This window comes from Pygocentrus nattereri, chromosome 3 (assembly GCF_015220715.1).
Source record: "Pygocentrus nattereri isolate fPygNat1 chromosome 3, fPygNat1.pri, whole genome shotgun sequence".
Taxonomy (NCBI): domain Eukaryota; kingdom Metazoa; phylum Chordata; class Actinopteri; order Characiformes; family Serrasalmidae; genus Pygocentrus; species Pygocentrus nattereri.
Window position 1 is genome coordinate 41,690,850 of NC_051213.1, and position 22,550 is coordinate 41,713,399.

A 22,550-nucleotide genomic window follows, 5' to 3' on the forward strand; every position below is an offset into this window, starting at 1 on the left:
TTGGAACAGACAAAAAAAGCACCAGTAATGGCACATTTGAAAACACAGAGCTTCATGTAAAACCCTAGTCCTAAATAAAGTTCTTGTCCAAAAAAAAGATGCATTTTGTTTTTTCAGTTTTTTAAAATATAATTCAAATATGATAGTTTATGTTTACATTATGTTTCAAGCGTTTTTGATTTTTTTAATTTTTTTTGGACAGCAATGTCACGCTTTCTTTGTAATGAATTTCTTTCTAATGATATACCCAAAAAAGTGACAAAATGTCATGTCATTTTTCGTGATAGCAATAAATATTGTCATATCGCCCACCGCTACCCACAATGAAGTATTCTGTAACTTTTAATGTAACATAATATGTAAACAGAGGTTGGACTAGGAGTCTCAGTTAACTCAGTTTACCCTTTAAAATCCCAGGCTTATTACATACTAAGGCTTTTTATACAGTAACTACAGAGAGTTAAGTGCCAACAGGCTGAGCTATTCTTAGGTTACAGAAGTGTGTAATAAAACATTGGTGGGCTCTGGCCATTTAAAGGGGTTAAACATGTTGTTAGTGTATATATTAAAAAAAGTTTCCAAACTTCCCAAGTACCCTCAGTTCTCCATCTAACAGCATAGGAAATGAAGTTTGTTCGGATCTATTCTTTTCTTTTTTGGATCCTTTTGGTCTAAAATAAAGGGCTTCATCTGTAAAGTTGGAGGTGTGAGCAACAGTTATGCAGTCCAGGAGTTAAACCAACACAATAGAATGAAAAACATCAGAAACTCAGTGTAAGTAGAACTGAGTAAAAAACTCTAGAAACATAGCATTTGACACTCACAGAAGCACAAATCATGTTACTTAAGATTATATAGAACTAGTGCCTATGCATTTTTTAATGTAAATGATGTATTTATGACTGTGAGAAACTAATACGGGCCCGGTGGGATTTATGCGGCGTTTATGGCAGAGTGAAGCTGCCGCTGTAACACTGGTAATGTAGGTTATACAGTGGTATATGTATGTGGCGTTCCTGCTCTACACATGACTGAATGCATGACATGACATACTCTTATTTTTTTAGCTGCGCTGTTGTCTGTGGGAACCAAAAGAAAACGTTTTTGTTATGAAAGCCGAGATCAGTATCTCTCTTCCAGCCTTCTTTGTTTTTGCTGTATCCCCTCTTCCCCCCACCCTCTCTCTCTCTCTCTTTCTCTCTCCCTCTCTCTTCTCCATTGCCATCCCCTATTCACTGTGCGGTTGCATTATGATCAGTCAGTAGGAGAACAAACACAATGAGCATGAACCTTTCCCTGCCACTCTTCCTGTCTCTATTGCTCTGTCGTCCTGCCTATACACACACACACACACACATTCGTACACAGGGGTCACCCAGGTTTTATATTCAGTGTCAGGACGTGGAGACATATACATGTCCAATGTGTATTATTTATATTTCATTATGCCATTCTTCTGCCAATTTGACTGCACAATTTCTATTTATTTCAGTTTAACATTGGTAAAAAATAAAGAATTCAATGTAAAACACACTTCAACCTTTGCACAGTCCACATTTCGTGTTTGTATTTTTGTGGTTCTGTTCACATTTTAAAATAATTGTACATTTTATCTGAATGTCAAACTCAGCAAGTCATCAGTAACTGTGCATTAGATGTGCAGAAGTGAGTTCTCTGTAGAGGATGTGTTAAATAAACCTTTGCATACAACTGTATGTAAGCACCCATATGTAGCAATAGTATATCTAATATGGTTTGTATATATGTGAGCACTTATATGTAATAAATAATAATGTTTATATACAAAATGAGCATTTAGAACATTATTAATTTGTGAGGATCAGGAAAAACATATTTAACAGAAAATCACAGAGAAGCCTTAACACCTAAATATAACATCACAATTTTCAGTATCTGTTGTGCCCACCCTTTACCTTTATTACAGCTTTCCTTCTTTTCAGGAGACTTACTTTCAGTTTTTCAAAGAAATGTGCAACAGTGTTTTTCCACACCTCCAAAGTTCAGTCTTAGAAGTTGGTTGCATTTTCTGCTTCTCTCAATCCAAGTAAAGCCAATTACATGTTTAGCCTTATCGCTCTATAAAACCTCAACTCACATCTGAGATGTCCAGTTTTGGTGGGGGCAAATTTTTCTCAGTAACAGCTTCTTGAAGGCTACACATCCTTTTAGGACATCTGAAAGTAAACAATCTTATATCTAATCTCCTCAGAAATAACGTCTTTAGCCATTTTAGATGCACATGAGAAAGAAATTGAGGCAGCTAAGGTGTGTTTGGATAGTTGCTTGTGTGATTGTTAGAGTGTCTTTGAAAGAGAACAATGTCAGTGACTCCTCTGGGAACAGCTTTTGTTGGGAGGACACAGCTTTAGCTCATTGGTTTTAACATTTGAAGGATAGAATATTTAGAGGTAGGACTATGCAATATGTCAGTATATACCATTATTGTGATATATGTCACAAAACAATACAGTATGCTTTTCTGAACATATCATGTATCATGGATATCATTGAAACTTGTAGAACACTGATCAACTGCATGATTCATTGTAAAGAGAGAGGATTTAGTGCAATGAATCAAGTAAATTCAGTTACTCAGTTACTGACACTGAAAAATGAATAACTTGTACTTAACGGCTGTTGTAACTGGAAGTTAAATAAATTAGTATGTGAACATACTTTCACTCAGAAAATCAACAAAATATCGTTTAACTGGGGTGCCCAAACTTTTGTATGTAAATACACCTCCTCTGCAGAGATCACACTCATGCACATTTATTCATTTATAATGCACAATTATTGCTGAATTGAACATATTGGGGGGACTAAAAAGGGATCTGTGCAAAAGTTATGGCACATTTTACATTGTATTGTTAAAGTCAGCAAATAAATAGAAATTGATAGTTTGTTTTTCCCCTGTACAGGATGTGTTAGGATTGTTTCAAACATAATAATAAAACTTTCATGGAGCTTTTTTTTTTTTTTTTTTTTTTAAGTAAACATTTTTGATCCTGACTGTGGTTTTCTTATGAACTCACGAGTATGTCCTCAGAACGTACATAAAACAAACTCACACACACAGTGCAGAGCTCATCACTGCTCTTTTTTTCAATGGGTGTGCACACACACACACACACAACACACACACACACAGGTGCACTCACACACACAAATATAGAAAGAATAGAATACAATACAATGTGTGTATCTTTTCTTCCCGTCCCCAGTGAAGGGTGACGTTTGAAGAATTATGTCACTTGATACGGACACTGCAACCGCTCCCAGAGGTGGACTGGCCCTCCGGCTGCACTTTGAACAAAATACCACAGAAATCAGACTCTCATGAAGTCACAACAAAAAGTCCGGGGGCGTTGGTGTTGGGGGAAGAGGGTGGGGAGGAGGTGCTGAACTGGACAGGAGATGGGACACAATATCCTCCTGTGGTTTAGTGGTGATTCAAGCATGAAAAACCTTTAATACACTCCAGCATTTTTATAATCAAAGCCTATGGGAAGGTGCTTCAGCACCTGCTCATTGTCTTGAGTCAACAGGTCCTCTTTTCTTATTTATGGTAACCGAGCATATCCTACAGATACAGCAGATAGAGAATAGTCTGGATGTGTATCCGCATATTGGGTTTGCACTGGTACATACAGTCACTAAAAATACATACAACCCCAATTCCAATGAAGTTGGGACGTATAATTGGGACGAATATAAACAGAATGCGATGATTTGCAAATCCTTTTCTACCTATATTCAATTGAATACACTACAAAGACAAGATATTTAATGTTCAAACAGATAAACCTTTTTGTTTTTTGCAAATATTCACTCATTTTGAATTTGATGCCTGCAACATGTTCCAAAGAAGTTGGGACAGGAGCAACAAAAGACTGGGAAAGTTGAGGAATGCTCAAAAAACACCTGCTTGGAACATTCCACAGGTGAACAGGTTAATTGTAAACAGGTGAGTGTCATGATTGGGTATAAAGGGAGCATCCCTGAAAGGTTCAGTCATTCACAAGCAAGGATGGGGCGAGGTTCACCACTTTGTGAACAACTGCATGAACAAATAGTCCAACAGTTTAAGAACAATGTTTCTCAATGTGCAATTGCAAGGAATTTAGGGATTTCATCATCTACAGTCCATAATATCAAAAGATTCAGAGAATCTGGAGAAATCTCTGCAAGTAAGTGGCAAGGCAGAAAACCAACATTGAATGCCCGTGACCTTCGATCGCTCAGGCGGCACTGCATTAAAAACCAACATCATTCTGTAAAGGACATGGGCTCAGGAACACTTCAGAAAACCATTGCCAGTGAACACAGTTTGTCGCTCCATCTACAAGTGCAAGTTAAAACTCTGCCATGCAAAGTGAAAGCCATATATCAACAACACCCAGAAACACCGCCGGCTTCTCTGGGCCCGAGCTCATCTGAGATGGACTGACGCAAAGTGGAAAAGTGTCCTGTGGTCTGACGAGTCCACATTCAAATAGTTTTTGGAAATCATGGACGTCGTGTCCTCCGGGCCAAAGAGGAAAAGGACTGTCCGGATTGTTATCAGCGCAAAGTTCACATGCCAGTATCTCTGATGGTATGGGGGTGTGTTAGTGACCATGGCATGGGTAACTTGCACATCTGTGAAGGCACCATTAATGCTGAAAGGTACATACAGGTTTTGGAGCAACATATGCTGCCATCCAAGCAACATCTTTTTCAAGGACGTCCTGCTTATTTCAGCAAGACAATGCCAAGCCACATTCTGCATGTGTTACAACAGCGTGGCTTCGTAGTAAAAGAGTGCGGGTACTAGACTGGCCTGCCTGCAGACCAGACCTGTCTCCCATTGAAAATATGTGGAGCATTATGAAGCGCAAAGTACAACAACTGTTAAGCAACTGAAGTTGTAAACCAAGCAAGAATGGGAAAGAATTCCACCTACAAAGCTTCAACAATTAGTGTCCTCAGTTCCCAAACGTTTATTGATTGTTGTTAAAAGGAAAGGTGATGTAACACAGTGGTAAACATGCCCCTGTCCCAACTTCTTTGGGACGTGTTGCAGGCATCAAATTCAAAATGAGTGAATATTTGCAAAAAACAAAAAAGTTTATCCGTTTGAACATTAAATATCTTGTCTTTGTAGTGTATTCAATTGAATATAGATTGAGAAGGATTTGCAAATCATCATATTCTGTTTTTTATTTATTTACTTATTTATGTTTTACACAACATACTGAAAAACTGTGATGCATTGTATTTGTTTGATTCATCTTCCCTGAAAAAGACGTGGTCTGGATGGCAGCATATGTTGCCGAAACATGTTTATATCGTTCAGCATTAATGGTGCCTTCACAGATATGCACATACTATGTGCACTACTGCACCCCTATACCATCATGAATACTGGCTTTTGAACTGTGCACTGATAATAAGCCGAGTGGTCTTTGGTCCAGAGGACACAGTGTCCATGATTTCCAAAAAGAATTTCAAACGTTGATTCGTTGGACCACAGAACACTTTTCCGCTTCGGCTCAGTCCATTTCATATGAGCTCAGGCAGCATTCCTGGGTCCTGTTTATATTTGGTTTTTCTTCTTTGTGTTTTAAAGTTTTTACTTGCGTTTGTGGATGCAGTGACAAACTTTTTTCACAGTCAGTGGTTTTCAAAAGTGTTTCTGAGCCCAGGCAGTGATTTCAACTACAGAATCATGTCTGGTTTTAATGTAGTGCTGCCTGAGGGCCCAAAGATCACAGCCAGCAAATAGTGGTTTTTGGCCTTGTCCCTTGTATAGAGAGATTTCTCCAGATTCTCTGAATCTTTTAATGTTATGTACCATAGATAATGAAAAGCAAATGTTATTTCCTATTTTATGTTGAGAAACGTTATTCTTTTGGCAGTCTTGCACAGAGTAGTGGACCCCTCCACATCTTTACTTCTGAAAGCCTCTCTGTGATGCTCTTTTTGGACCCAGTCATGTTACTGACCTGTTGCCACCAGTTGTATTTTTTAGCACTACACAACTTTAACAGCCTTTTTTTGGCCCTCTCCCAACTTTTTGGGCATATATTTTAAAAAAAACAATAGAATTTCTCCATTTCAGCATTTGATATGTTGTCTTTGTACTATTTGTAGTGAAATATAGGGTTTATATGATTTGCACTTCATTGCATTGCAATTAGTTTTGCATTACATTTCACACAGCGTCCCAAATTTTTTGGAAATGGGGTTTTATGTCCAAAATTCTCAGGAGAATGTTTAACGTAAGTGACTTTAGACCATGTCTATCATCAATTTTCACACAATTTAAAAGGCAGTGTTTTTACATGAGGTGGAAGAATGTTTGTGGAAGTGGAATCAAGCAAATTCAGTCACTTTCATTGCATTTCAGTGTAGTTGGACTATTATTTGAGCTGAATTTCTATGGTGTAGGTGGTTCTAGCTTGAAAGACTATTAATATTTATTGGATTTGCACTGATACATACGGCTGCACTGGTGATCCAAATCGGAATGTGGAGTAGACACATTACATCTAGCACATTACATCTCAACATCCTTTGAGCATGTCATCAGTACATATGTCTTTTTTTGAGTATATTATCAGTACTTAAAAACACTAACAACTGCATGTATCAGCACAAAGATGTGCAGTATGTGAAACACTGAATAAAAATAGCATAGTTTTAAACATACTGTTTAAACGTACAGTGGTGGATACTGTGTTTCTTGAAAATGTATCACGATGTAAAATTTTGCCATACTATCCTCTTACTAATATAGAACCGCTTAATAGGATTATTTCATACAAAAGCATATCATTCAGTAACTACAGGGACATCTATGCAAAGTAAAGGAGCTAATGACTTGTTAAGAGGTTAAAGGATACCTCTGTGTTTTTCAAAACAGATCATACAAGACAATGGGCAACTGTTTAAGCTTATTTTGTTTATCATCCATGATAACTGACAATATGGCCCACTGTTTTTTTTCACCCAGCTTTCTCCCCACTAGCTTGGTCTCCTCCTATTTCACAATGCAACCAGGCTGGGAGGCTGAAGGCTAATGTGTGCTTCCTCCGAGACACGAGGAGCTACACTTCATCTTTTGAAAGACCCACAGCTTTCAATTAGCTTGCAAACATCAGATTCCACTTGGGGAAGGGGTCTGAAGCACAACGCACGTTACAAAATTTCCACCAGAGAGGTCCAAATAGCCAAAATGAACATAGAGTAGCTCGAACAATGTAGAATTGTTGAGCTTGTTAGTTATTTAGTAGTATAGTTACTAGACTCTTTCTCTTCTGCTTAATCTCTCTCAACAGCTGATTATACTGGAGGATTATGCCGACCCTTATGATGCAGAGAAAACGAGGGAGCAGAGAGAAGCTGAAAGAGAAGGAGAGAATGATGGATACATGGAACCTTATGATGCCCAACTCATTATCACAGGTAGGACTGTCTTTCTCTCTTTTCATTCCTTCCTTCATCTCTTATTACTCCTCCACAACAATGAGCAGAAAACAGCAGGGTTTTCAAAAAAAATCTCTGCACCCTCTCTCCTCGCTGGTTGCCACGGTGATAGTGTTGTGCTGGGACAATGGGTGCAGTTTCCTCTTTCTGCTTCCTGTTTCCTGTCTGTGTTTCCTCTGCCCCATTCTCTGGACAGGAAGTTGACCCCTGCCGTCCCCCCCACAGAAGCGCCCGGCAGTGTGAGAAAGCCCTCCCCCCTCCTCTGCCACCCCCCCAATCACTTCCCAGAACTCAGGAAGCGCTCGGCTAAGCCGGCCAATCATGGGCCTAGGCCAGCCTTCCCTTGGTACAGCCATTGTTTTCTCACACAATAGGCCAGACATAAAGTGACAGTGGAGTAACGCAGGCTGTGGACGTAGAAAGATCGAGCACCAAGCTTTGCCTCTTTCACCATTTGATTCCATAAACTTTATGCACAATTTTAATTACAGTAGAACCCAGCATGTCTTTATTATAATCATGAGAATATTTTTATTGTACTATTTTTAATTTGCATGTTGCAATTGCTCTAACCATGCTCCGCCCATAAATGCATTCTTTCTTAGCAGCTGTGAGGTTGGACAAGCTATACAGAATGTTGGCAAAAGTCCCATTCAACCTTGAGAAACTATAGTGTACTCTTCTAAAACGGAGTGTTATAGTTAATTGAAATAAGGCAGGTTGGAAATTACAAGAGCAAATTTGCTAACCAGCACCTAACTACGGTCTTTTGTGCAATTTTTTTAAAGAAAAATGGAATTTGCTTGTTTACTCGCTATTGTTATGTCTTAAACAAGTTGATGATCTGAAGGAATGCAACTCCACCCACTGGAATCTACTAATAAAGACAAATTCTACAGAATTTTCAAAATATTTTTCTGCATAATTCAATCTTTGAGATGTAAACAGTCATTCAGAGTTGTTTATTGTGAAATGGATAATTGTAGAGCAACTTACCAGCTTGGATTCTCTTTACACATAGGAGTCAGAGTTCGCCTTGTCTATCATATTTAATATCCAGGGGGAGGGTTTCTGAGTTTTATATGGGATGTTGATAGTCGAAAAAAAAACTTTATTTTCATTAGGTGCTATTTTGCCTCTTGCCTTGCATGTATCTCTCAACTATGATTGTATAAAAAAAGACATTTTTAGGCCAGGATCTTCTTCATTGTTGCAAACTATTTCATGTAATATTTTATGAGAGGGAGCTTCAAGAGGCGTCACACTCAGATGTCTTGCTTCTATCACCACCACTCTGAATAATTCAGACTTGATTCTTTTCTCTAGAACAGAGATTGTTGCATCAAACCGCTCTAAATGACTTGTACTGAACTAAAACATAATCTAAGGCTACATTTACACAGCAGGTAAAAGTGGCCCAAATCTGATCTTTTTCTTCATAAGTGACACAGATATGTCATCTGGGCTGTAGCAGTGTGAACAGCAAAAAACCCATTGAATCACACATTTTCAGTCCTGATTTAAGACTCTTTCATGCGCTGTATTTTCAAAAGTTTTCACTCACCCATCCAAGTAATTGAATTCAGGTGTTCCAATCACTTCCATGGCCACAGGTGTCCAAAACCAGTCGTGAAATTTCCTCACTACTAAATATTCCACAGTCAGCTGTAAGTAGTATTATAACAAAGTGAAAGTGATTGGGAACGACAGCAGCTCAGCCATGAAGTGGTAGGCCATGTAAAATGACATAGTGTGCAGAGGTCGCCAACTTTCTGCAGAGTCAGTCGCTACAGACCTCCAGACTGCAAGTGGCCTTCAGATTAACTCGAGAGCTTCGTGGAATGGGTTTCCATGGCCGAGCAGCTGCATCCAAGCCTTGCATCAACAAGTGCAATGCAAAGCGTCCAATGCAGTGGTGTAAAGCGCCGCCACTGGTCTCTAGAGTAGTGGAGATGGGTTCTCTGGAGTGACAAATCACGCTTCTCTGTCTGACAATCCGATGGACGAGTCTGGGTTTGGCGGTTGCCAGAACTTGTCTGACTGCATTGTGCCAACTGTAAAGTTTGGTGGAGGGGGGATTATGGTGTGGGGTTGTTTTTCGGGAGTTGGGCTCGACCCCTTAGTCCAGTGAAAGGAACTTTTAATGCTTCAGCAGACCAAATGATTTTGAACAATTTCATGCTCCCAACTTTGTGGGAACAGTTTGGGGACGACCCCTTCCTGTTCCAACATGACTGCGCACCAGTACACAAAGCAAGGTCCATAAAGACACGGATGAGCGAGTTTGGTGTGGAAGAACTTGACTGGCCTGCACAGAGTCCTGACCTCAACCCGATAGATATCACAACTGCTCAACGTTCAAAGAGATTTTAAACGAAACAGCCGAACGTGGCCCGAGGAGAATGATGGTTCTTCAAGGGTTTTTTAGTAAAGAAAATAGTTCTGTGTAGAACCATGAGCACTCAAAGAACCCTTTGCTTGGTTAAAGACGTCTTTGCATCATGAAATTGTTCTTCAGATTTATGAAGAATGTGCTACGTACGGTTCTGTATAGAACCTTTTTGAAAAGGGCTCTATATAACACTAAGTTTTTTTCAAGAAGGCTCTGTATTAAACCGTCTACAGCACACATTCTTAATCCAGTTGAAAAATGCTTTCATGATACAAAAAGCCCTTTAATCATGCAGAGGGTTCTTTGAGTGTTCATGGTTCTTTAGAGAACTATTTTCTGAACTAAAGAACGCTTGAATTGTGAATTTTAAGTGTGTAGTAGCATGTGATGCACACTGGATGGATTGAGCATACTATTAAATAAAATGCAGTTGGTTTTGTTTCATCTGTCGACCAGGCGAGTGCAGATTCTTAAGATTGTAATGAAAATATATATTTCTCTATTAGTATGTTTTCCGTATCAGGTATACAGTCATCAAATACGCTTTTAAATGTCCAGTTGCACCTTAGATATGCTGCGTCCCACAGGAAGTGAAAATATTAAAAGATGCTGGAGATTTATTTTATAATGGGGATTTATAATTCTGTTACTGTGCAAAAGTCAGACATCATCATATATATATCATCATATATCAAAAGGGCCGTTAAGTTATTCATTTTTCAGTAGATGTTTCTGAGGAGATTAGATATGAAGCAGTCTACTTGTGTAAGGAGGTGAGAAAGTCAAAGGAAAATAAGAAAAAAAGAGGATTTTCCAAAACTGGAGCTCAAAAATGGTTAAAAGCTACAAAGAAAATGGGACTCCTGACAATCACCTGCAAGACCTTATAGACACCAAAACTGTCATCAGATAAACAGCACTTAAAGCTTTCGTTTTGAGAGAGAGGAGAAAATCAAGCTCCACTCTCCCTCCAGATCTAAAAAATCAATGGTTGTTTCTGTCCATCCTTCCACTGTGAGAAGACCACGCTTTTGGTCTCAAAGGATGTGTAACTGTCCCAAAGCTCTCACTGAGAGAAAAGAAATACACTAAAACAGTCAAAAAAAAGAAGCTACTGGTTTTCTTAGAAGACTGGAGGACTGTCCTTCCCAGAGTCCAGACCTCAGCATGTGTTTGGGAGTTTTTGGACCAACTTTTAAGACTGAACTGAACATTTCTTAAATGTAGCTGGGCAATTAAATTAGTAAAAATGGAAATAAGGTCAGGTCATGGTTGCTAAGGTCATTATTGGTCATATTCATATGGATAGAGGAAGGGTGAGCCTCGTGTTCGGAGACTTTTTCATTTTCAGAATACAAGATCCCTGGGTCCCATGTCACATCAAATTTTTTTGCTGAGTATTTACTGGAAAACCTGATCTTCTCCAACCCAAGGAAAAGTATAAGGTCACAAAGCCATTGTGAAACTAATGAGGGAGGATCCTTCGTCTAGCGCGAAGAGAAGCAAAGGCGATAGCTTCTTTAATCCTGTTTGGAATATGAGTGTCGCCACTGATCAACCCAAATATAGCAAATCGAAAATTTGGTACTACTCTTAATTTAAATGCTGCTGATAGACGTTTTGCAATTGTGAGACAAAAATTTTATAATATTGGGCAGGACCAGAACATATGTGTAAGGTCAGCTTTAGCTGTGTGACAGCGATCGCAAAATTCATCTACCCCACTGTAAATTTTTGACAATTTAGTCTTGCAGTAATGCATTCGATGGAGTACTTTAAACTGGATGAGATAAAGTCGGGCACAAGGTGATGATTTATTGATCATATTCAGAGCAGATTCCCAGGTTGTATCTGATAATACTACATCTAACTCTGTACTCCACGCAGTTCATATTCGTTTCACTCGTGCATTATCATTATTAATGATAATATTGTAAATTCTTGAGATCAGACTCTTGCTAGGCATTGACAATTCAAGAATTTTCTCCCAAATGTTTTCAGAAGGTAAAGTTGGGAAGTTTGAACATTGACTACATATAAAATTCCGGGTTTGAAGGAAACGATAAAAGGATGAGGGTGATAACTGAAATTTAGAGGAAAGGTCAGTGAAAGATGCAAAAACTCAGTTGATGTACAGATCTGTGAATCTTAATTATATGCTTCCTGTGCCAGTCACTAAAGGTTTGATCCATTTTTGCGGGAATGAACATGTGATTATTACTTGTAGGACCCAAGGTAGAGAACTTGTTGATGTCGGCCAAAATGATGTCGGAATTGAAACCATATTTTTAAAGTAGATCTAACAACTGTACATGTTGTGTAATTTGAGATGGGTAAAGGTAAATTAGTTGTGACTAGGGCTAACAGTGAGGGATTGAAACAATGGGGAGCGATGTTGAGGCAGACGCATGGGCGGAGACAAGCGAGATTTATTATGGGCAAATCCAAAACCAGGGTCAAGACTGTCCAGATTCAAGTGACCAATGCGTAGAGCAGGAGGGACAGACATAAATACTTTGAAATAAATACATGAACCTTGGTGAAGTCATCATTTTAATACAGTTTATTCGGCCTACTAAAGATAGACGTAAAGCATCCCATTTCTGAAGATCTTGTTTGAGTTTATCCAGAAGAGGTGTAAAGTTTTTGGAATAAAGTTCTTTAAATGAGCAGGTGATGTATACGTCCAGGTATTTGAATCCTGTTAACGATGCACAAAGCGGTAAGACAGAGTATGGGTTAAACATGTCTATGCAATTTAAAGGGAAACATATACTCTTCGAATAATTTACTTTATAACCAGAGAAACTACCAAACATTTTAATAACTTGGGGGATACAAAATGATGTGTCTGATATGTATAATATTAAGTCGTCTGCATATAGAGATACCTTGTATTCTGTTCCCCTTCTGCATATGCCTTGAAAGTTAGCTGTTGTCTTGAGAGAGGTTGATAAGGGTTCGATAACTAATGCAAACAAAATCGGGCTCAAGGGACACCCTTGCCTAGTAGCTCTAGGAAGTAATAATGAGAATTTAATTCATTGGTAGTTATGCAGACTGTAGGGGAGGTATATAACAACTGTATCCAGGAACTGAATTTTGGACCAAATCTAAAGCGTTTTAATACACCAAACATGTATGGCCACTCCACTCTATCGAATGCTTTCTCAGCATCGAGCGAAACGATAGCCTCCGGTAATTTAGAATATGGGGTGCTATATACAACACTGAGCAGTTTACGTATATTCGCAAATGAAGAACGTCCTTGCATAAATCCGGTCTGATCAGGAGAAATTAAACTGAGTATAACCTTTTCCAATCTAATAGAAAGAAGTTTAGCCAAGATCTTGACGTCTACATTCAGTAATGAAATGGGTCTATATGAGCTACTTTCCATTGGATCTTTACCTGGTTTTAAAAGGAGTGTAATGGAGGCTTCGGTTAAAGTCTTGGGTAAACAGCCAGATTGTAATGCATAATTATACATTTGAAGAAGAAGTGGGGCTAACTTGTTAGCAGATTTTTTATAGAACTCAGTTGGATAGCCGTCAGGCCCCGGGGTTTGCTGCTTTGCATTTTAGCAATTGAACCCAAGATCTCTTCAATTTGTATTGGCTCCTCTAGTTGAGCTCGAATTGTTTCATCTAATTCAGGGATTTTTAGATCTTCCAAGAAGGTGATCATTTCTGAATGGTCTTGTGGGACTTCTGAAGAGTAAAGTTTCATGTAGTTATTGTCAAAGACCCAACACAAATAAATATCACCACTTGCGCTACAAACTTGAGGGATAAGCTGGGCGGCTGATCTGGCCTTTAAATGTCGTGCTAAGAGCCGACCTGCTCTATCCCCATTTTCATAAATATATCCACGTAATTTAAGAAGGGCTTCTTCTGCTTTGTCTATAGACAGTAGATTATACTGTGACTGGAGCTTAATCCGTTCTTTGTATAGATCTGGAGAGGGGGAAGTTGAGTATTGTTGATCTATCTTGTTTATGTCACTAATTAGTTGATTTTGCTCAAGTGTTTTGACTGTGTTGAGCATAGAAGAAAAGGCAAATTTCCCCTCTGATAACTACTTTCAGAGTTTCCTACAAAATTGGAGAAGTTAGATCAGATTTATTTTCCAGTATAAAATTATCCAGCGCTGCCAGAATTGACAAAAATTCTCATATGATATTAACGCTGTATTCAGTTTCCAAGGAATGCGTGATTTAGGGGTTGCGTGGATCATTATATCCGAAGACAGAGAGGAGTGGTCAGATTCTACTATAACATGATATTCTACATCTTTAACACAGTGAAGGAGGGACTTGTCTACAAAAAAATAATCTATTCTCGAGTAGGTGTGGTGGACATGAGAGAAGAATGAGAAGGCCTTTTTATCAGGGTAGATGACACACCATGAATCAGTGCAACCAATCTGGGACCCAAATGTTGACCATGTCTGCACAAATTTTGATGCAGTAGATATTTTAGGGTTGGAACAGTTTAGTACAGGGTCCATTGCACAGTTTAAATTTCCACCTAAAATTGGACGATATGAATTTATATCCGGTAGAAGAGATATCATTTTATTAGCAAAATTAACATCATCCCAGTTAGGAGCGTATATGTTCAGTAGGAGGACAGGAACATGATAAAGCAATCTGGCTACAATAATAAATCTCCCTTGTGGGTCAGAAATTATTTTTTGAGCTGAGAATGCCTTTTTATGTACCAAGATGAAAGCACCCCGAATTCTAGTGTTAAAAGAAGAATGAAAAATCTGCCCTATCCAAGATTTTTGAAGTCTGCTGTGGTCAATATTATGCAGATGTGTTTCTTGTAGAAATATAACTTCTGAATTTAGTTTTTTTAGATGTGTAAAAATTCTTGCTCTTTTAACAGGACTGTTTAAGCCTTTCATGTTCCAGCTGACAAATCGAGTAGCAGCCCCTTCCCATATTAGTTTGGTGTTCACCTTACTGTCCATATATACACGTTTTGGAGATAATGAAGTAACTGAATACCTGATGTTGACCTGACCATAACATATCAGGCAAAATCTAAAAAAGAGCAGTAAAAATACACAAAAACAGGTTACAATTTGGTTAACTGCAGGCTATAATATGAAATCACACAATGCTATAGAAACTCCCAATATTATCAACAGATTGAACTTTACACAATGGAGGAGACCAAATATCTGTGAAATCTATCAATGCTTGACAAATTAAACCCCCACATACTTATCCATAGTGGTGATCTCCAACTGGAAAACGATCCCACTCAGAATAATGGTATCAATCCAAATAACAACAATAGTAATAGTAATAAAAAGATGAAAGTTATCATGTTGATTGTTTAAATAAGCCAGTCCAAGATCCGACAAGTAGCAGGCTAACAGTTCGCATCTAACAGTCCGCAACCAACAGTCTGCAGACAACAGGTCACTGCTAGTTCCATGTTTGAGAAACGTAGTTTAGTTTACCATTCAGCCAAACCAATCAGACCTGACAGTGATCTCATTTAGCTGGAGAGAACCATTCATTGAAAAACGCCAGAGCTCCTTCTGGGGCATCAAACGTAAAGGTCTCCGTACCAAGTTTCACTCGCAGACGAGCTGAGTACAGCAGTTGGAAGCAAACCTTCTTTTCAAACAGGAGGTGTTTAATCTCTTTGCTGCGCGTTTCCTTGACAGGGCCGCACTCAGATCGGGGTAAAATCTCAAAGCACCTCCGTTGTAGGTTACTCCGTGCTCTCTTGCCCATCTAAGCACTTTTTCCTTCTCCTTGTACTGGTGAAAACACACAACAAACGGTCTAGGAGGTTGGTCTGCTTTCGGTATTGGTACAAGTGAGCGGTGGGCTATTTCCAGCACCGGGGCCTATCAAACACTTCATCTCCCAAAACCTCCATCAGCATGCCGGAGATGAGCTGTGTTGGGTCTTGGCCGTTCTCACTGGCTTCTGGAATGTTTATAATGCGGAGGTTGGATCAGCGCGATCTGTTTTCCAAGTCGTCAAATTTTTGCAAAAAATTTGCAAATTAGCGATGGTGGTCTCGGCCTGGACGAGCATCTCGAAGTTTTCATCCGCAAGGACTTCTGTTGCAGTGAGGCGCCCGTTAAAGGAGTTAATTGTGTCGCTCAGTGCTTCCACGGCATTTTGCACTGGTTTAACAGAGTTCTGAATTAAGACTGTGATGTCTTCTAGTAGTCCAGCGCGATGTCTGGCGAGTTCGGCGACTAGTTGATCGGTTCAGAGGGGTTCCGGCTGCTTGCTCTCACCCTGACCTGTTCTTTCCCTCTCTTTAACGGAGGCCGCGGCCACCATGGTTACTAATTTGCCCGCTAGGCTGGTGGAGGCCCTGGTCGCTGGAGGTTGGGTGTTCTGCGCTTTCTGCTCATCGTGATCAGTGTATATCAAATGAGGGGTGTATATTTTAGTTTATGAGGTTTTTAGGCATCAGTTTCACGATATTAAAAGTTAACAGAGAAAGTAATATTTGGAACTCCTCACATGCACGTCCTCCCCCTACATCGCCCTCAGCTATACGTTTCTGCCTCAAATTTAAATGTAACCTTTCTTCCTATCTTCTACCGTCTGTGAAGAATTCACCTGAAAGTGGCAAGAGTGGAAATGTTACTTGCCCCATAGGTGAGGTTACATGTAACAGACTGAAAGACAGAAAAGTCTGGGGAAAATGGTTTCCCAATCTAAATATTAAAAAAAATCAAAGTAGAACAGCAAAATATGAGGGTGATAAAACTGAAGTATATCTTCTTTAAAATACATCTACGGTAAATCTTTCATGAATCTGTGAATATGATGAAATGCTCTCTTTTAATTTTGGGGGCTTTGTTAACAAACCTGTTAATAAAACTCTCACTGAGTTATTTAAATGTGTCAAGATGATGCTAGATTAAAGTCATCAAGAGGACAATTAAAGAAATGTGGGGGTAAAAGACAGTTGAAAAAATGACTGTATATGGTGCAAAACAGTCTTTAGGGTGCGTCTGTCTAACTGCTATGAGAATTTGCCACGTAATACAAGAAGACATGTGACCAGAGAATGTTTTGCATTTGTCTTCGTGTAGAAATTCGCCGCCGAGGATCAAAGGACCTACTGAAGGTGTGTGTTGTGTTGAACGGAGGAGAAGGGGAGGGGTCTGGACCCCCACAGATCTACGATGTCCCATACGAGGAGGTCCTGGAGGGGATTCCCTTGACCCGACCAGAGTCAGATCCCCGACCACCTGCTGAGTACGAACTGCCCTGGGAGTGGAAGAAGGAACAGATCGTCAGAGCACTGTCAGGTAACAGTTATAGTCATTTAGATAGTTACACAGGTTTTTTTATCCCTCCTCCCAAATGCATTTGATCAACCAAGATATGTTTTGTGTCTAAAGTTTGCTTCTTAATTTTGTTAATTGATTAATACAGTAATGAGTAGCACATTACTTGAGGCTAATGTAGCTATTGTCCAAAAAACATGACAAAATCGTCACACGGTTGCCTCACATCATGTTGATTTGTTCTGTTGTCTGTACTATTATTCTTGTTTATAGATAGCAGTTTGTCATAGTGTCAGAAAACAAATAAGCAAGTCTATCAACAATTACTTACCTACTTGACACAGTTTGAGACAAATATTTGATTATTTTTCAGCTATCAAATGTAATAATGTATATGTAGATGTACAGTACCAGTCAAAGTACTGACACAGCAAGCAGTTTTAAACAGACAGCAGTCTCCTCATGAAGCTGCTTGAGAAAATGTTCAACAGTGTAAAACTGGCGGAAGATAATGGGGACCTACTTTGAAGAATCAAATAGTTTTGTTGTGTTAACATATATTTCGTCATTATATAATCCCTTTTTTGTTATTTCATTCATGTAATATGTGTTTTTTGCCAAAACCCGTCTGAGTAACGGTCTAAACCTTTGTCCGGTGCTGTATGTCTGGCTATAACAAAAGTGCTGTAGAATGAGCAAGCTCAAAATTTCAACACATCTTCATCTCCGCAGCTCAGTTTGATGGAATGGAGCGTGCCTGTAAAGAGGATGGCAGCACCCCAGCTGTGAAGCAGCAGACCCTGCGCTCTGTGAAGAGCTGGACCCCCAAATCGTTGCGCCCGTCGCCCCCCTCCCCAACCTCACCCTCCCCAAACACCAGCCCTGACACAGAGAGCCCTAAAGTGGACCCCACCCTGCCCCTGGAGAAACAGAGGTATTACAATTCACTTTTAGAAAATCAGATTCATTTTACTATACATACTACAGTGCATATTTAACATGTTTAATTAAATAGATGTATAATGTAATATGTATAATATCACATGTACATGCAACTAATTCAAGCCCTTTTGTCTCAAAATTATTATTGCCATTTTTGATGAGCTCTAAATGATTATTATGCTACTGTACAAAACCTGTGTAAAATTTTGGTTGCACTCCATATGTGGGGCTTTAAAACACCAGTTTTATATTTTTAAAACCAATTTTATGTTTACTCTGCCTGCTGATATCAGTTTACATTTTACAACAGCACTTGTTGTGTTCAAAACACTGAGTAACTTCTGCTTTAATTTCACAACACATAAGGCTTTAAGGAGGTATTTGTTATATTGTTCTAGTTTTTTATATATAATGAAAGTTATGTGCTTCATCAGCTAATTAGAATTTCCTGTTCCACCTTAAATGGTGTTAGCAGTTACGTTCTGATGCTTGTACAGTTTGAGTAAGAAGCTGGCAAAGAAGAAGCTAAATTCACCTTCACCGTTGCCATTTTCACTTCCGGGCAAATGATTTAACTCTGTCATCTGAATTCTTACCACTGATTCAAAGTGAGAAACCCCTCCTTCTTCCAGTCTATAAATTCACCCCTTAAATTCACATCCTCACCTTCCCGTGATGAAGTGTATGCAATCCCCACAACCACCCCATCTCCTCCCTGTTCCTCAGTCCTGCATCAGTCCTGCTACAGCTATGAGGGGCCGACCTTCTAGCTACAGGCAGAAGCAGCCCAGAACTCCAGTCAAAGCTTTTCCCTCATACTACCACCACCATGTTGAAGGCATGGTCTGAATTAATTTGTCTATAATGATATTTTCAAATACTAAAAAATTAGATATGAACTCTTTCAGAAGTGCCCCAAGAAAAACGCTCTTTCTAAACCTTTCAGCCATTCTGTCTGTGAATGCCTTTGATGGGCACTTGGATCTGTCCATGCAATGATTTAATATTTGAAATAGTAAACTTTCTCCTGGAAAACCAAACTGAACATTTTGCTTGTGTTACAGTCAGAGTGTCTTTGTGTCTTGATTAAACTTGATTAAATGTACTGTTAGAGTAGTTGATGTGCGTGCATGTCCACGCTGGTCATAGGAGTTTTCTGTGTGCTACCATTAGGGGTGGGGGGGGGGTCGATTCTTAGGACTTGAGCAATTCTGAATTGAATGTCAAAAATCGATTTTCTAAATTTTAATTTATAACATAATGTTGACGGAACGTAAAAGGTGGAACTTGGAAGTGCGGAAGTGTGACATGCACATAACAAAAACACAAGTGGATGAGCGCCAGCCTGGACCCTCTGCATTAGAAGCTAGGTTAGTCGACAACCTAAATGTTAAGAAAAGCCACTTTTCAACCAAATCAGACCACCTTGGTAGCTACAACATTTTATGTCCAGTGTGTCTCTGTATGTGTTAATGTCCTAGTATAGGCTGAAAAATATAGATGAAAATGATTGACTTTGCTCTGCTTTAAGCTTTAGCTATAGCCACTTTCCTCACATTTCCGCCAAGACACCTTTTCTCAAAAGTTGAATAGTTTCTAGTAAAATGTTTCTCATCGTTCAGCTGTTTTACGAGGCTGAAGTCGTTTTTTATTCGCCAACTTCTTGTTTGAATTTTACCGTTTGACGTTCAAGGTACTTTGTGGCACAAACAAAAGGAAAATCAGAATTTTTTTGCCTTTTTGACAAGTGTAGAGAAGAACTTCGTAAGCTTACATTGTTGGTTAATCTGAGGCTGAAAAAGAAACACCAGAAATTTGCAGTTTGCATCTTCCATTTTAATGCAGATAGCAATTTAGCAGTGATTTAGTTTAAGGGAGAGTGTATTTTGAAATGACAAACCTGTGAACTCCCAGCTGGCGGCCTTGTATGCCTTCTCCTTTTTATGTAATAAACAGAGCTAACCCAGTGCCACTTTTTCTTTCTGACACTGATACCTATATTGAACCGTTGAGTATACTAAGCCAATACTAATCCAATATTTCATAGATTAAATCTTTTAAGATTTAAAATGATTTTACTATTAACTGTAACACTTAAAATGAGCATCTATAACTGAAACTGCACAAACACTCTGCTAGCCCTCAGAAAGAACTACACAGCTAACAAGACAACATCACACGAGTGCTATTTCAGGATAGATTTGTTACAGGACTGAATAACATTTTTTCCCTTCGATACCCATTAATACTGATTTGCCATCTCTGAAACTAATTCATCATAAAGTTGGGATGACTTGCACAAAATGCTGAGTTAAAATGAATCTTCAGTGCTGCTTTATGAAGGACCATCCATTTCAGGAGTGAGTGTTGCCAAAGATGTTGCGTGGTTGGTTTGCAATGCAAATTTGCACGTCAGCAGAGTTGAAGCTGAATTCTTTCGCTGTCATTAGTGAATTTCTGCCATTTCAATTTGAATTTATGCATTGAAACAAACGTACCTTAACAGCTACAAAGTAATGAAGAAAATGCACTCTTGTTGTAAAATCTGTTTTCAGTTGAACAAAACTGAGCTGACAAATAAATACAATTAAAATGAATCTTAATAAAATTATTACAGTACAGAGGCTACAGAATGTGGCATAAAATCCAATGTCAAAACAGTCATTCAAGGCAGTGAATTCTGTTTTTTAGTAACAGTTTTGTAGTTTGTGGATTGTGTTCATTTCGAAAGCTGAGGCTACAGATGGCTTCTTGGGCTTGCAGAAACTTTCCTTCCTGTGTCTGTTTTGATATATTCTTCGTCCTGAGGGTCTGAGGGAGATGTGGTATCAAACCTATAGTGGAGAACTTATTGATCATTGTACCTCGTATTGATACTCAGCATAAACAGAGATTGCATATCACTTCTAGCGCTCTGTTGTCAAATGTTCCTCATAGAAATTGTTGAATAGTTCCAAGTGGCTGACATGATTCAAACAGACCTGCACAGGAGAGAAAGGAAACAAAGCGTTTTTAAACAGGATTTTTTTGTTTTCATTACCTTTAAAATTATTTGTAAAGTCTTGTTTATGGTGGCCGATAAGCCCGTATGCGCAGATAAACAGTACAGTTAAAAAACATTGCAAACCTGATGCAAATTCAGAAAACACTTTCATTAAATGACTACATCAACTACATTTCAAGCATGCTGCAAATACAGAAACCACATGTGACTTCAGAAATCCTGCAGAGAGAGTCGCAATGTAACAGAAGTGAGTCGCAGCACAGTGGAAATGAAAGACTCTGAAAGGGGCTGGAATATCTGATGGAAAATGACTGACAACAAATTTTATTATTTGCTTCTTAATAATTGCTAAAATCAGAACATATGTTGTCAGTTTATTCAAGGTGTTTCTGCTTTTGCAGCTAGTTTTTTACTTGCAGTTTGTTGGGTAACAAACTAACAAAATGCTAGTGGGACATTTCATATTTCATATTCAAATTCTTTAATTAAATTTCTAGTCAACCTTGGCTCCTTGAGTTATATTGCATCTCTCTCTCTCTCTCTCTCTCTCTCTCTCTCTCTCTCTCTCTCTCTCTCTCTCTCTCTCTCTCTCTCTCTCTCTCTCTCTCTCTCTCTCTCTCTCTCTCTCTCTCTCTCTCTCTCTCTCTTTCTAGCTGGTATCATGGCAGTGTGAGTCGTCAGGAGGCTGAGGCTCAGCTGCAGAACTGCAGGGAAGCTAGCTTCCTGGTGCGTGACAGCGAATCAGCTACCAGCAAATACTCCATCGCCCTCAAGTAAGGCTGTGTGCCTTCATATTTGTCCATGAAAGCATGTGCGTATGAGATATTATAGAAGCCACATCAGAGGCGAAAAAACATATAAGCAAAAGAGTTTGATTTACTATGTAGACATAGTTTTTTGGAGAGCATATGTGGAAACTAAGCTGCGGAAACAATTCATCCTGGTTATGATGTCACAACCATGAACACATATACACACAGTTGTATGCAAAAGTTTGAATGTCCCCAGCAAAGTGATGTTTTGTTCATTTTCTAAGTGAAAATAAGTGAACACATCCAGAGAGCACATTTAAATGCACAGTTACTGTGTACATTATAAGATGTACCATAACATTTGCACAGGCCACATTTATCGTTTTGTTTTATCCCAATATGTGAAATTCTGCACATTTAACAGTAACAACAGTACTTTCTCCGTTGAGGGCAGGCAATTACAGAAAGATGAAAAATAGCTAACGCTACTGCTAGGAAGCTGAATATCACGTCTCTATTTATTAACTTCTACATCCATAGATTTCTTTGTTTTTTGGTCTTGGAAGGGGCGGCATTCCCAGTGGTTCCCAGCCAATCAGCTCTGTTGTACTTGCATATCACTGCTGTCGGAAGAAAACCTTGTATCTCCATTTTTGTCATTTTTCAGTTTTTGACATAATTTCAAATG

At 38.9% G+C, this 22,550-nt stretch overlaps 1 protein-coding gene across 1 annotated transcript in view; it reads left to right on the plus strand.

The window, feature by feature from the left end:
- Positions 1 to 22,550, plus strand: part of she (Src homology 2 domain containing E) — a 30,184-nt gene that overhangs the window by 1,846 nt on the left and 5,788 nt on the right. Inside the window, exons 3-6 of the mRNA XM_037537093.1 lie at positions 7,344 to 7,470; positions 16,967 to 17,185; positions 17,897 to 18,098; positions 21,764 to 21,883. Of these exons, the coding sequence (XP_037392990.1) occupies positions 7,344 to 7,470; positions 16,967 to 17,185; positions 17,897 to 18,098; positions 21,764 to 21,883 (668 nt within the window). The remainder of the gene's footprint in view (positions 1 to 7,343; positions 7,471 to 16,966; positions 17,186 to 17,896; positions 18,099 to 21,763; positions 21,884 to 22,550) is intronic.